The sequence below is a fragment of the Alternaria dauci genome, chromosome 6, assembly GCF_042100115.1.
Source record: "Alternaria dauci strain A2016 chromosome 6, whole genome shotgun sequence".
Classification (NCBI taxonomy): Eukaryota; Fungi; Ascomycota; class Dothideomycetes; order Pleosporales; family Pleosporaceae; genus Alternaria; species Alternaria dauci.
The window spans coordinates 2,702,019-2,715,987 of NC_091277.1; the positions used below are offsets into that span (position 1 = coordinate 2,702,019).

The window sequence follows — 13,969 nt, forward strand, 5'->3', positions numbered from 1 at the left end:
TTATAGTTTAAGTTTATTTATATACTATTAGGAACTAGACTTATCTAATACTTTCTAGTTTAGAATAAGCTAAAATAAGTATAAATACTTATTCTACTACTATTATAACTTAATAGTAATTTATCTTTAACTCATATATATCTAGTATCTTATTACCTTATTATTTAATAATTAAAATATATATAAAAAGTAGTACTTTTTAAATATTATATAATTTAAACCTTAATAAACTATAGTTAGAAATATAGTTTACTAAGAATTAGTAGTTTATTAAAAAATAATATATACTAAAACTAAGTATTACTATTTTTAGTTAAAATAATTTTACTTAAGTTATGCTTTAATAAGTATATAAGTATAAACTAGAGTAGTTAATCATAAAATAATAATTATTTCTAAGTATATAGATTTAGTAGGTACTACTAAGTATAAGAATACATAAGAATAAGAAGTATAATATAGTATAACGAAGAGTTATAGAGAGAGTAGGAGGAGTCTAACCTGCAATTAGAGGAGAAAACAGAAGAAAGAGCGCGCCGAACCAGTATTAGTTAAGGTAAATTATCTAAAGAAGCTGCCCTTCTACCTGAGAGGGGATTAGAGCTTATATCTACCTCGCCTCTTACCACGTGACCAACTACTACACTACAATATATAGAGAGATGTAATTAAAAGATAGTTTTAAGCTAATATAAATGTAAAAGCGTAGAAGTGCAATTACTGTTATTATCTTTTTCTCTAGTATCGTCCACACACTTGCCTGACAAACTCCTACGGTAATGGAAATGCCTAGTTGCGTTCGCTTCGCGGGCCGAATAGATGCAGCTTTTCCGCCTTGAACGTCGGCGGTCAGTTCTTATCATTCGCGTCTTGCGTGCATCGCTTTTCGACCCGGCGCCATCGCATCGAGCCCACCAGTTAGCACGAAATCCTTCAATGTATATTTGGTGTACAAGAAGTCACTATACTCTATAGAGGTAGCCACAGGTGGAGTTAGGTTGATGAGTCACCACGCTGCAGCATGTCAGCGACCCCACTATCGTAAACCTTTCGCCCCCATCGTCCGTTGAGCTCAGGCGCGATCGCATCACGTAGCGAACACAATTTATCGAGCCAATCGATGCAATTTCTTCCTTCACGCTTGCTGCTACCGGTATGCTGGGCCGATGTAGGGCGCATGAGGCTTAACGATAAGAAGTGGCTATGTTTAGGTCTCTTAACGAAAAACTTCGTTACGGCAACCTCTACTCCGCAAAAACACACAAGCTCGAATGCTAATGACGCCTTGTACACGATACCGCGCTGGACGGCCAAGTTCCATAGCAAGCGTCCGGAATAGCAACAATGGTCGCAGCCTGGAAGCCGGTGGAAACCAAGGTAATTGTTCCGTGGCAGAATTTCGTCGAGCATCTATATGTTCTGTGAGGGCCACGATCAACGATTGTCACAGCTACGAAAACATCAAGGCCGCATTCTCTGAGGTTCAGGCACTGTAACCTAAAAGTTCTTTGGAGAAATCAAACTACTCCATCTCTATCATGGGCTCACCAAACTCCTGCCAGGTCGCTGGTGAAGAAATCACAAAGTATGTATCGCTTGCATCGCACTTTCAATATGCTCACAACTCCCATAGCTTCTTCATCACGTTCGGTTGCTTGGCGATTTGGTCTACTTTGACTCTGACTATTCGTCTCTTCACTACCTTGAAGAAGCGTTCCGGAGTATACTTTTATTCCATCTTGGTCGCTACATGGGGTTTGACCATACGTCAAGTCGGCAACTTTATTCAACGATATGCACAGAGGTGCCCGTGGCAGGTTGGATTTACAATGCAACAGATCGGGTGGGCTGGCATGATTACCGGATTTTCAATGGTACTCTACAGCCGGCTCACTGTAATCATGCAAAGTCACAAGGCGCGACGGACCCTGCTTGGCATGATCATCTTCAACGGATTGGTGTGGCACACAGTCATGACCACAGTGCTAGCAGGCAAGAAGACCATGAAATCTGCAGGAAATGCAAGTGGTAAGTAGTCCTTCCAATTCGGATATGATGAGCAATACTGAATCTGTACATTAGGCACACGCGCATGGCAGCATGTTGAAGACCGTGTCGAGAAGATCCAAGTCGTGACGTTTGCTCTCCAGGACATTATTCTTTCCTACTTCTATCTACGCGCAGCATACCAATACCTGAAGGGCCGGTTCACCAAGTCGAGCAAGACACGAAGCGTTATGTGTCTCCTTTTGCTCGTTCAGCTCGTTGCCATATCCATCGATGCCGCCATCGTCTATATGGATTGTGCAGGTTATCTGCAACTCAAGTTCATCGTCTTCAGCTTTGCTTATGCTGTAAAGTTAGAGCTGGAGTTTGTGGCGCTCAACCAATTGGTGGAGCTGAGTAGGATGGGTATGCCAGGAAAGGTTTCTATGAATTTGGGGGCTGCTAAGACGGATGAGAACGAGGTAGCGGTGAACAAGATGCCGAGTACCGCGATCCGGTCACTTTCATTGGCGAAGATGGAATCAGGCGACACTCTGTTGGATACGCGACCGTGTGCGTCGCAGAGCTTGGATTTCATCACTACACCACGACAGATGGAGGCATGAATACCGCAAATACATATAAAAGGAAAGCATTAACCAGAAGCGTACTGCTAATTCTATCGAAATTTTCCAGCCAAACCATATCTGGCTTCGCTAATCGGATGTAGCCGTGCTTATCGTGGGGGCCGTTTGCGCCTCGATCCGCTTTACCCGGGCTATGCTGTAAAACGAAAGACCACGAAACTCGGGGCAAACCGGAGCAAAATACAAGAGTCTCTGAAAAATTCTGTCTTCTGAATAATGTAAGAAAATTTGGGGTGTTACCATTTTTTCTTCCGCCAATCACACCTATCTTGATTGTTCATAGTATTCCGAGAACCTACAACTAACAACAAGCCAGGTACAAGTATGGGAATCTGTATAGGCTACGCTCAAAAGGAAGCTCTCAGATGAGAAGTTTCGCAAACAAAGAAGTCGACACGATACTGCAGGGATTCGGTACCATCTTGGTAGTTACTTGTCAGTCAATAACATAGACGTGGCTGCCCACAGATATTTACTTGAAAATGCACAAGTGAGTGGGGTTGGCCAACTACAGATCCTGCTGTAACGGCTAGATATTGAGAGGTCGAAGAGGTCGCCTGAAAGACAGGTATAGTTGGTTCGCAATGAATTCCCAGTGCAAAATAAAGTGTGATAATTTCGCCCCTGATCCTCACTGCGTTTGGGTTGAGGTTCGCTCCGCTTACCACTCATAGCAAGGAAGTCTCCCGAGTGAAACGGTGAGATTGTTCTCTAGGACAAGTGGCTTTCAATTCCACCGCCTGCTTTGGACTGGCTTCGACTGGCTGTAAGCTCCTGACTCAAACTATTGGTCCCAGAGACGAAACCAACGCCCTCGTCACGAGGTATGGTTCAAAGTGCGTTCTGCAAGTTTGAATCCAGGCTAGCTCTCCCGTTGTAGATATCACGCGATGTAAGGTCGTAAGCCGCCAGGACATTAACCAATAACAGTTCCCAACATACCAGGCATTCCGCGAGCGGGAACGCACATTCTTACTTCGCAGGTTCGTAAGCAGAGTCGTAGCAGGGTCAAGCACCGCGCACGGATACGTTGGAGAAAGTGTAGCGAGCCGCCAAGCAGATGTATTGACGGACTTCCGATGGCACGGAAGTTTCCCTTTTACCGTAGGCAGCCAATCAAAACGTTAGCGTAAGGACTACCAGCTCACCGGTGCTTGCAATCAAGAGTTTTGCCGATCTGACCGATAGTTCGGCGAGTACATGATCGTCACAAGAATCAACCATTGCCGAGAATCCGATCGGCTTTGTGGGGGTGGAGCAATGATCGCTCCAAGGGGTTGAATGTTAGGTACCATCCAGTGTACCGGTAGATGCACCACTCTCTAGAGCTGCGTCGAGCCGCCCTGCAACGCCGTGGCGCAATAACCCGAGTTACTCATCGTGGATATCGCGTACATAACCATTTTGTGGGTACTCAAATACAGGTCCTTTCTGTCCCTTGTGATCGAGATATCGATATAGTAGATCAGTTAGAGTAAGCATCGTGAGATCGCTCAGTACTACTTCACCAGCGGTCAGGATAGCAATTTCTGTTATATCTCATTTCTTCCTTGTGCGCAAACATAGCCCCACTGACTGCGTCGAATCGGTTTCGTGATTATGCCCTAATCCCCCTTCCACCGGCAAAATGAAGTTGACATCAACGGCACACGTCGTAGGACGACCGACTAAGTTTCAAGACATAAGTAGGTTCGGCAAACTTGTACAACCTCGCCCGTGCGCTTATCCTTAATAGCTTCTAGATCGAACCCTGCGCTCTACACTAACACATCTGCCCTTGATCGTCGCAGCTGGCTTCCTGATATAATCCGTGTACAACAACAACTCGTCAGATTTGGAGAGCAATGGTTGTTGTCCGTGCACATCATTGTAAATCGTCTTGTCAGAATGCTCCTTCTGTCTCTCCACCGAGTGTATGCCTTCGTGCTGCTGGCCAGCTTATTCTGCTTCACGACGCATGCTGCCTCATTAGATGATGGAGCATTGGATGCGTTGAGCCAGATTCCACCGTGCGCCGTAAGATACGTCCCGCATCAGAGGAGACCTCTTGCAGCTAACCGTCGCAACAGCTGCAATGCATCACTGAAAATGTGCCTGATATCGGCTGTGCGCTTCTCGACTTGAAATGCCAATGCAGTTCCAAGAATTCGACCAGGATTTTGCAACCATGCCTAGAAAAGCAGTGCAGTTACGATGAGACCTTCGGTATGTTCATCGCAGTGATCGAGAGAAATAACACTAACGGATTTGCAGCTACGCTCCGCGCCCAAGCATCTATCTGCAATAGACCGCACGATAACCTATCAACCTCAATCCGGATCGTGGCATATGTGACTGGAATCATACCAATCATTGTGATTGGGATGCGCTTTGGCTCCCGATGTGTGGGCGGTAACAAGCTTTGGTGGGACGATTGGCTCCATCTAGCAGCAGTTGTAGGTATTCGAAGAGAAATTCAGTTTCATCGTACTCACAGTCGTCCAGATCTTGGTTATTCCTATGACTGTTGCCCTCGTATTCAACATCCAAGCTGGAATCGGCCATCATATATGGGATCTGACATATCCACGCGTTGTGGCGATTGGAAGATGGAGTATGCATTCATCTGCCAACTCCAATAAGAATGTACTGACTGTAGTCAGCCTATATTGCTACTATATTCTGGGGTGTCGAACTACTCCTGATAAAGTACAGCATCCTCTGTCTATACATTCGCATCTTCCCCAACCTCTGGTTGAAGCGGACAGTCTTCGCCTTTATGGTTTTCACGGCTCTGTTTAACCTGCCTCTGATATCTCTAGCTGCATTCCAATGCATTCCAGTTCGTGCTATCTGGGACCTGGAAGAGCAAGGAACCGCGAAATGCATTGATTATATCGCCGTCCTGAGGCTGACGGTCGTATACGAAATCATTGCTGAAACCATCCTCTTCAGTCTTCCTATCCCGATCGTATGGAAGTTGCAAATGAAGACCGCAAAGAAGATTCAGCTACTTGTCTTCTTCAGTCTTGGTATCTGGTAAGTCTTGTCTTCAAAAAACCCGATTCGTCTAGTCTGACCCTTCTCCAGTGTTATTGTCATGTCCATCATACGCCTGCCGTTTTTACCAGGTGTTGTCGACACCACCGACCCAACCTACACAGTGACTGGCACATCAATTACTGGATTCATCTCGAGTGCAATTGCACATATATGCGCTGCGGTCCCCACTGTCAGAAACTTGATACGGTTCTGCCAGAATGGGTTCAAGATGCCCACGAAGGATTCTTCAAGTTACGCCCCGAACACTAGCGCCTACAACTCCACAAGCAAGCGAAGCTACAGGTCATTGGAAGACAAAAAGAACGGCCTTTTAACAGCACAACAGCGCAGCAAAGCCTCATCGCGCGATACAAAGGACCCATATAGGCTTTCTGCGATCTTGGATGTTGAAGATGATGACAGAGTCGTGGAGCTGTGTGCGATGGACTTTCCAACTCACGCGGATGAACCAGCTGATGAGGAAAGGGGTAGAAGAGAATGGGAGAGTGGATCGACTTTGCGCATGGAGGAACAGCTTCCTACTACTGTTCACGTATCTCCGTCACTTGAGTTGGACGACTCGGCGTCTTCAAGGTCTATACTTCGATAACGCTTATACACATTCTCAGCGCCCTAGGCTGAGGTGCGGTTGAATGTGCAAGTGTTATATTGAGAGATTATAAGCTAAGCTTCGTTGCGCATCGTCTTGCATTCCTGTATGACGTTGTGTACCTGTTATCAACGCTTTGGTCTTGTGGAAGACCGGTTCATTATGAGCGAAGCAGTTGCTATCATGGTATCATTCCGAGGACTCTTCACAGGACTGTGACTACATAATTGCCGTGACAATCTTCGTCCTGGAAGAGGTGAGAGTCGAGTGGTTTCCCATATGCCTCAAACTGCTGCCGGAGTGTTTGGACATCCATCTCATCACCGCCTGGTATCGAAACCTCCACGATGCCAACTCGTCGATAAACACCGCGATCTGGTCCAGGCAACAGATTCAGAAGTAGACACATTATAGTTCCACACTGAGTGTAATTCTCCTCCTTTATCGTTTCCTTGTAACAAAGTATTGGCATGATCAGAATACTGTCCAGAAAAGCCTTGATTTGTTTATCTTCCGTCACCCATTCCCCCCAGGACGAGACTGGTACGATGTTGGCCTCGTGCTCTCGAAGATATGTTTCGAACCATGGATCCGGACAGAACTCGAGAACAAAGCCATGCTCGTTTGATCCCTGGACTCTGCATCCTAATGACTCTTTGCTGCTCACAATCTCCAAAACGCGATAATCGCTTGGACAGGGTATAAGAGCGCCGCGGAGCCGAAGCGGTGCTGTGTTTGTAATGCGAAGAAGTTCGACATCACAGATGTGATCTGCTTTGATGTTCCGCACGCCATAACTCCATACGGCGGACTTGCCACAGGCTACCCATGACCAGCTCGGGGCGTTCTCCCACGTTGGCATGGATAGAGGTTGTTGGGGTGCGTCGCGATCCTCGACCTGCTGAAACAGTATTCCGCGATGAAGATCTCTGTTCCATAGCCCATATTCGCTGTCGTCCCCGAGATAGTGTACAAATTCCTTGGTAATACCAGCCAAGGCAGGGAGACGATCCGTAGCGAATGTGATATGACGGCGCGAGTAGTCTTCGATAACATCGAACCAGCTGTTGTAGAGAGAGTTCTGGTGCTTGTTAGTCTACAGGACCGACTTGAGATCTCAACTCAAGTGACCGAAACTGACATTGGTGCTGGGAACATCATCGAGCTTGAACTTCCAGCTGCTATCGGTCCTTTCTCGAAACAAGCTTTCCAAAGGCGTGTTCAGCCATCCAAGAGGCCAAACTTCGTTCGCGACTGTGCATTTGCATTCCCAATATGCTTGGTCGTTCCCAAAGTGTATGGTGCGAGTTGCCTGCTCATTAGCGCATGGATATGATCGTTTATCGTAGGGGTACACACAAGTAGTTGTTCTTGTAACGTCCAAGCTCGGAGGAAAATCGGGCCCCTTCTCATCTCCTGCCACGGGTCTTCGTGTATCAAGTGGTACGCTTTTCCAGAAGCATGCTGTGAAGGCGAGTGTCTTTGTTGCGCAACCTTGTCCACTAAAGTGACAGGCACTGGATCTGAGCTAATACAACGCTGGTCCAGTACAAAGCCCTGCAGTGGATCAGGAAACCCAGAAGCGGAAACATTACAGGTAGCGTATCTGTAAACTTCATGCATCAGACGCGACTCTCGTTTCCAGTCCTCGGCATCATCCTGCACGATGCACAGAGAATCAATCCAGATATACTGAAACCCCAGATTCACTGTCGCGAAGAGCGCGTCTTGGAACGTCCTGGATAGGCTGCCTACGGGAAGCGATGATTCAAATGAATTCAGATTATTGCGAGTCGTTGTCAAAAACTTGACACCACCCCAGCAATGCGAGAGAGTGAGGTATGGTGTTTCTGTGGGTAGCTTGTCTGTGTGACATATGTTCGCTACAATGTCGGAAGCGTTACCGGTTGGCTGAACAGATACTAGCCTAGTTGGCAACACTTTTTCATCTGATGACAATTGGCACTCGACATGCTCGGAGCAGCATTTGTTGATCCAACGACTGATCGAAGAGAATGTTTTTGTGGACCTGATTGATGGATCTAGCTTCGTACGCACGATTTCTGAATGTGAGTCTGGATCGATTAGTCGCGGGCTTTGCCGCTTAGAATATGATATATCCATTACCTTCGTTGATTGATCCCAACATCCAGAACGCACTGGTACTAGAATGATCTCCCCGCGCATCATATACATAGATGTTCAGCTGCAGCCCGTCGCAAGCAGACATGACCTGCTCATCGATATAGTCGTCCCACTTGTACATAGTATGGTTGACGGATCGGGACGCGCGATGCTCTTGTGATCTAGACCACGCGTGATCTCTGAGAGTCCAACTGCACATGTAACAGCCTTGTTCAGCTGCTTGGAATAGTGATTCACTATCAGCATGATGTGTTCTCTGGCTCGATACGTCGCCCGTATCTGCTTCAGAGAAAATTTCTTCACACCTTACACACAACCTGCTCTTCAAGGCCATCGCCATAGAGGATCTCCTTTCCAGGGTAAGACTGCACTGGGCTTGGTGCCGCGGTCAATGATGTGCGCGTCCTTCACGTGGATGTCGTACAGATGGAGGCTCAAAAATAAGTAATAAGAAGCTAAGGATTCAACTGCTCGCTCGAAAACGCGGAATGACCGATCCGAGAGAGCTTCGCTGCGCGTAGCTTCAATGCCTCCAGCTCACATAACGCTGCGCAGCTAACCCACGAGTGTGTAACGTCGCTTTTCAGTCCCTTGGTGGAGGCCTATTGTATCGCGGTAATCATTTGGTTGTGCCGAATAGGCGATGTGCTGGAATGTGAGAGAGGAGAAGAGACGACACTCACAAACGTGGTGGCGGGGCGGGGTGAAGAGGGCCGGGGTCGAGCGCCGGTTCTCCGACCTCCGTCTGATGGGAGCGCGTGCCACCGAAGCCGCCCGCCCATCCAAAATCTTACATCAACAAATCAATCCTCGTCCTTCTTCTCGTAAATAGCAAAACAACGACGTCCTGATAATGGTTTGGCAGATACACCACACCATGTATTAGCTCTTGCAATCGCTGGCGGTGCGATGATTGCAGTTGTTCACAAGCCTCCGCTATCGCACCATGCAGAAAGAGCCAAAGTTCCGCGCTGTTAATATCGCTTTCGCTAATACTACCTGGCGGATATTGACTTCTTTCCGGCTGAAGTTCCTTCATCTCGAAGCGTGTGCAAGAAGTGTTGCTCGTCTCAGTATATCCTCATCCCTTACCGCCCTCCCATGGCGCGCTACAAGATCGCGTCAACATGAATTTTTCAATCGAGAGACACTGTATGCTAGTAACAAGCCGCAAGATGTCGAAAATTCTGATAGTAGATTGTTATCGGGAAAAGTCAACACGGCTTTGATGCAGGTATTTGTTGACTATGCCACGTGACGAGACAACGTGCTGAGGCCGGATTGGTACAATAATGCGGACATGTTTGCAAGGATTAAAGGACGATCATCTAGACGCTTGGGTCTGGAAAAGACCATAAATTTCTTGCAATTAACCCTTCCAATTGCTCGAGCCTGGACTACTTCACAAATCAGCGCACTTGTTTCTTCGTCCTGCAGGCGGAAGTCTTAATTAGTCTCGTTGACCATTTTTTACAACTTGTATATTGTCCCAATGCTCTATGGTTATTGTGCTAGTCTCCGTGAAAATGCGTATTATATGTAATAAAAGGCCGGGTATCAGCATGTACATCCTGATATCGTTCAGCATCAAAAAAGAAGACCGAAAGTCGCTCCAACATATGCTATGCAACAAAGGAAAAGACCTGAAAGAAATCTCCAGAGAATATTCTCAAAAACGAAAGAAGGAAAGAATAAAAACCCAAAGCGTTTATACACAAGAAAATCGCATCTCTACGCACCATCCGCCAACATCACAACCCATCCATCACCCTCGTCAACGCCAACCAATCCGACAATTCCTCACCACTACTCTCCCTCTGCCCCGGCGTTGCTTTCGCGCTCAGATCCGGGCTACTCAACTTTTCGTTCACCATTTCCAAATCCAAGATACCCATTACACTACTCCGCCTCTCGCTCAGTCCGCTATCCACGCGCGCCGCAGTCGTCCGGCGCTGGATCGAAGCGGGTAATGCAACGACGGGTCGTGGATCCATCATATTATTAAACTCTGTGCTGAAGAAATCGGGGCTAGCGAGGATGTGTGGGGAGGGAATAGCGAGGGGTCGGATGGGGAGTTCGAGGTTGTTACTTTGTTGTTGCTTGGAGGCGGGCGGTGTGCTGATGCGGAGACGGAAGAAAGAGGCGTGTCTTGGCTTTGGTAGGTTGTCGAGAGGCGCGGGTGGAGATTTTGACTTGTTGAAGAGGGACGAAGCTTTTCGGGACAGGAAAGATGATTTTCGAGTGGTGAGCGGCGGCGATGTGGGCATTGGGGCTGGTAGCGCGGGTTGTTCACGAAGCGGTTTCGCGGAGGCTTCTTCGTTGGCTTTTAGGATGCGAGCTTCTGCTTCTAGCTCTCGGAGCTTTTTTGCTTTTGCTTCTTCCTCCTTTAACTGCTGGATCTTCGCTTCGTGCGCTGCGATTGCTGCGGTTTTCTTTCGTTGGTCTTCCTCGGCTGCATTCTCCTTCTCTTCAGCGGCTTTGAGCATGTCTACTATCAAGCTCTTCTCTCCCTCAGGGAGTGCCTCAGCTACGCATGAGACTGGCGTCAAGTCTTTCGCGTTCTTTGCGTTCGCTTTAGCACCCTCGCGTAGCAGAGAGGCAATGATCTTGTCACACCCACCGACAGCTGCTGCATGGAGAGGACTGTTCTTCTCCACATCGGGCACGTCCGTCTTAGCGCCGTGCCGAAGCAATGAATTGGAAATTTCCCAATCTCCACGCTCAGCAGCCATGTGAAGTGGTGTTCGTCCATCCATGTCGACGCTGTTCACATCAGCTCCATGGAGCAGGAACTCTTGTACCACGTCGAAGCGATTGGCCATGACTGCCGAGTGCAACGGCAACCGAGCGTTGGAGAATGATGATGCAACTGTCAACTGCGCGCCCTTCGCTAGCAACAAGCTTATCACATCCAAAGTGACTTCTGGGTATTGTTCAAGCAGAAAGGTGAGGGGATGCTGAAGCAATACTGTGCTCTGCCTCGGAGTCGATGCTGATTGTGCCGATGGTGAGCTCCGTGGTATGCACGCGTTCGGATTAGCACCCGCATTCAAGACAACACAAAGGATTTCCAGCACGTAGTCCTCTGGCATCGGTGGTGTAAGAGTGATGTGTCGTAGGAGAGCCCACAGGAACGATATCCCCAACGCTGATCTGGGCAAGGCATTAACGTCTAGGCCCATTGCAATCATGTGTTCAAGATCCTTGACAGGCAACGTGGTAGAGAAGGCTGAGACTTCCGCTACAGAGTTGCTTGGCCGTCTTCGCAGTACTCCTGCGCGCTTGGTCCACTCGTACGCTGCAAAGAGTGTCAAGATCTGCTTATCAGCCTCAACAGTAGGCTGCAGCTCGCTGGCTCCGGGTACCCAATCTTGGAAGTTGAAAGTAGCGCCATGCTTAAGCAGTGCGTCGACAAAGATAGGCTTGCGCAACGTTACGGCGTAGGACAACGCATCATGGTTCTTGTGATCCTCGTGATTGACGCAATTCCGACTTGCCTTTCGATCCTGCTTCTGTACCAGTAGAGCCTCAACCACGGGCAGACCGTCCTCTGGAAGTTTTTTGACGGCAAGGATGAGGGGCGTGGCACCCGATCGCTCACGCGTAGTCCTGCTGACACCACGTTCGCAGAATGGGTTGACGATGGCAGCAATATCTCTCCAGGTTGCTGGCTCTCGAGGTATGCTGCTGGCGATGAGGTGAAGAGGGTTCATACCATCCTCGTCCCAAGAGTTGATGCTTGGTGGTATCGTAAGAAGTGGTACCACGGACCATTGGTGATGTTTGACAGCGAGGAGAAGCGGAGTGTTCTTGTCCTTGTCGCTGATGGCGGTGTTTGCACGAGCTCGTAGTAATGACTGTATAGTCTTCCCCAAGCCGTTCATCGCTGCGATATGTAGAGCTGTCTGTCCGTTCGCATTGGTCTTGCGTATGTCGGATGTCTTGATCAGGGGCTCCAGATCTGGTTCTTTGTCCTTCGTACTGTTCGTAGTGGCCTTGAGCAACGGCGTAAGATCGTCAGCGTCGGTTAGGTTGGGGTTCGCTCTGTGCCTTAGCAGCAGTTCGGTGCAGGATCTGCTATGGGTAGCGAGATGCAAAGGTGTATCACCGTCTTGGTCTCGCGCATTGACTTCTGCACCGGCATCAATGAGCAATTTGGCAATCTTGGTATTGCTGAAACGCGTAGACACGACATGATGAAGCAGTGTCTTGCCGTCGGGGTACGTCACGGTAGCATCGGCGCCTTGCTCAAGTAGCGCACTCAAAATGGTGAACATCGACTCCTTCTCCTGTGCCAATGGGCTTTCCAGGGTGGCCTGGAGTACAGTAAGACCCCTACGGTCACGGGCGGTAAGATCTGGGTTGCGCTTGAGCAGTGCAGTGATCACTGGCACTCCTGCACATTCCAGTGCTACGAAGATAGGTCGGAGGCCATTCGCTGTCTCTCGATCTGGATCCGAGTCTTTCTCCAGGAACATCTCCACCAGGCTAGCGTCGTTCCTATTGATTGCTTCTACAAGAACGTTAGATTCAGCACTGCAAGCTGCGGTGAAGACGTCGGCAATGAGGTCGTTGTTCATCGAGAAACGGCCTTGCGTTTTTTGCACATGTTTGAGTAGCATTTCTCTCTCCTTCTCGAGTTTGTTGCGCTTGCCATGGGCGGCATTGATGATCGCCACGGCGCCTTGGATGTTGTTGGTCTTCAGCGCAGCCTCTGCTGGCGTTTGACCGTGGACGTTGAATGCTTCATAGCTAGCACCACGCTTGAGCAGAGTTGTGACAGTTGCGAGCGCTCCGGATTTCGATGCGGCATAGTGAAGGGGTGTCTCGCCAGATTCGTTTGTCTTGATTTCGAGGTTGGGTCCATATGGGATAAGAAGTTCGATCAGGTCGCTGCGACCATCTTTGACAGCCAAGTGCAGGGCTGTCTCGCCGCTGTCCTTGATCGCGGCATCGACGTTTGCACCAGCATTCAGGAGTATCCTCGCGATACTGGCATGGCCATTGGCGATAGCGATGCACAGCGGTGGTAGTCCCAAGCTAGTGGCATCATCTGGTGATCCACCCGCTCGTAGGAAATGTGACAGCGCGGCTTCTCGTTGATAGAAGACAGCATAGTATGTGGGCGTCCAGTCTTTCGATGGCTCAAACTTCCCACCACCTTCCGGCACTCCTGCCGGCTTCCCAAACTTGCATCTCAAGACCTCGACAGACGTCTGCAGTGTCGAGCCCTTGCGTTTCAACGCCGTCGTCCTCGTCGTATCCCTATCCAGATCCAGGTCAATATTCCGGGGAATTGGAGGCTCCATGTCGCTCGAATATCTCGCGGCAAGACAACTGCAAGATCTGAATTCCATCATCCGCGGCCAGGCATCCACACTTGATAAAGAACTACAGATCTCCCGAATAGTCGCGACGAAAAGAAGAAATATGCAGGGTAGAGAAAAGCACCCGAGTACCCGCAATGGCAAAAAGAAAGTTGCCGTGAGCGACAGGAGCCTGACAAGTATGCCCCCCACCACTCCCCTTCCTTTTTCCAAATTGGACGAGCTGAAAAGGT

General features: G+C 48.6%; 3 protein-coding genes across 3 annotated transcripts; 1 reads left to right on the plus strand and 2 right to left on the minus strand.

Moving 5' to 3' along the window:
- Positions 1–834: 834 nt before the first annotated feature.
- On the plus strand, positions 835–2,650 carry ACET3X_007199 (uncharacterized protein). Its single transcript, XM_069453413.1, has 3 exons — positions 835–1,585; positions 1,634–2,028; positions 2,083–2,650. Exons 1-3 carry the CDS (start codon positions 1,539–1,541, stop codon positions 2,610–2,612), a joined length of 972 nt encoding a protein of 323 aa, XP_069305967.1. The 5' UTR covers positions 835–1,538; the 3' UTR covers positions 2,613–2,650.
- Positions 2,651–6,469: 3,819 nt separating this feature from the next.
- Positions 6,470–8,530, minus strand: ACET3X_007200 (uncharacterized protein; the record flags this gene model as incomplete). The annotated part of the gene is made up of 4 exons (XM_069453414.1): positions 6,470–7,345; positions 7,406–7,576; positions 7,624–8,339; positions 8,392–8,530. 4 exons carry the CDS (start codon positions 8,528–8,530, stop codon positions 6,470–6,472), a joined length of 1,902 nt encoding a protein of 633 aa, XP_069305968.1.
- Positions 8,531–10,160: 1,630 nt separating this feature from the next.
- ACET3X_007201 (uncharacterized protein) lies at positions 10,161–13,718 on the minus strand (the record flags this gene model as incomplete). Its single annotated transcript, XM_069453415.1, has 1 exon — positions 10,161–13,718. The coding sequence occupies one exon, from the start codon at positions 13,716–13,718 to the stop codon at positions 10,161–10,163; it is 3,558 nt and encodes a 1,185-aa protein (XP_069305969.1).
- Between the last annotated feature and the right edge of the window lie 251 nt (positions 13,719–13,969).

What these genes read in the sequence shown, in the direction of transcription:
- ACET3X_007199 (XM_069453413.1), top strand. Translation starts at nt 1,539, where the DNA reads ATGGGCTCACCAAACTCCTGCCAGGTCGCTGGTGAAGAAATCACAAA. An exon ending in GCTGGTGAAGAAATCACAAA is followed by an intron (nt 1,586 to 1,633) that starts GTATGTATCGCT and finishes CAACTCCCATAG; the next exon opens with CTTCTTCATCACGTTCGGTT. An exon ending in ATCTGCAGGAAATGCAAGTG is followed by an intron (nt 2,029 to 2,082) that starts GTAAGTAGTCCT and finishes TCTGTACATTAG; the next exon opens with GCACACGCGCATGGCAGCAT.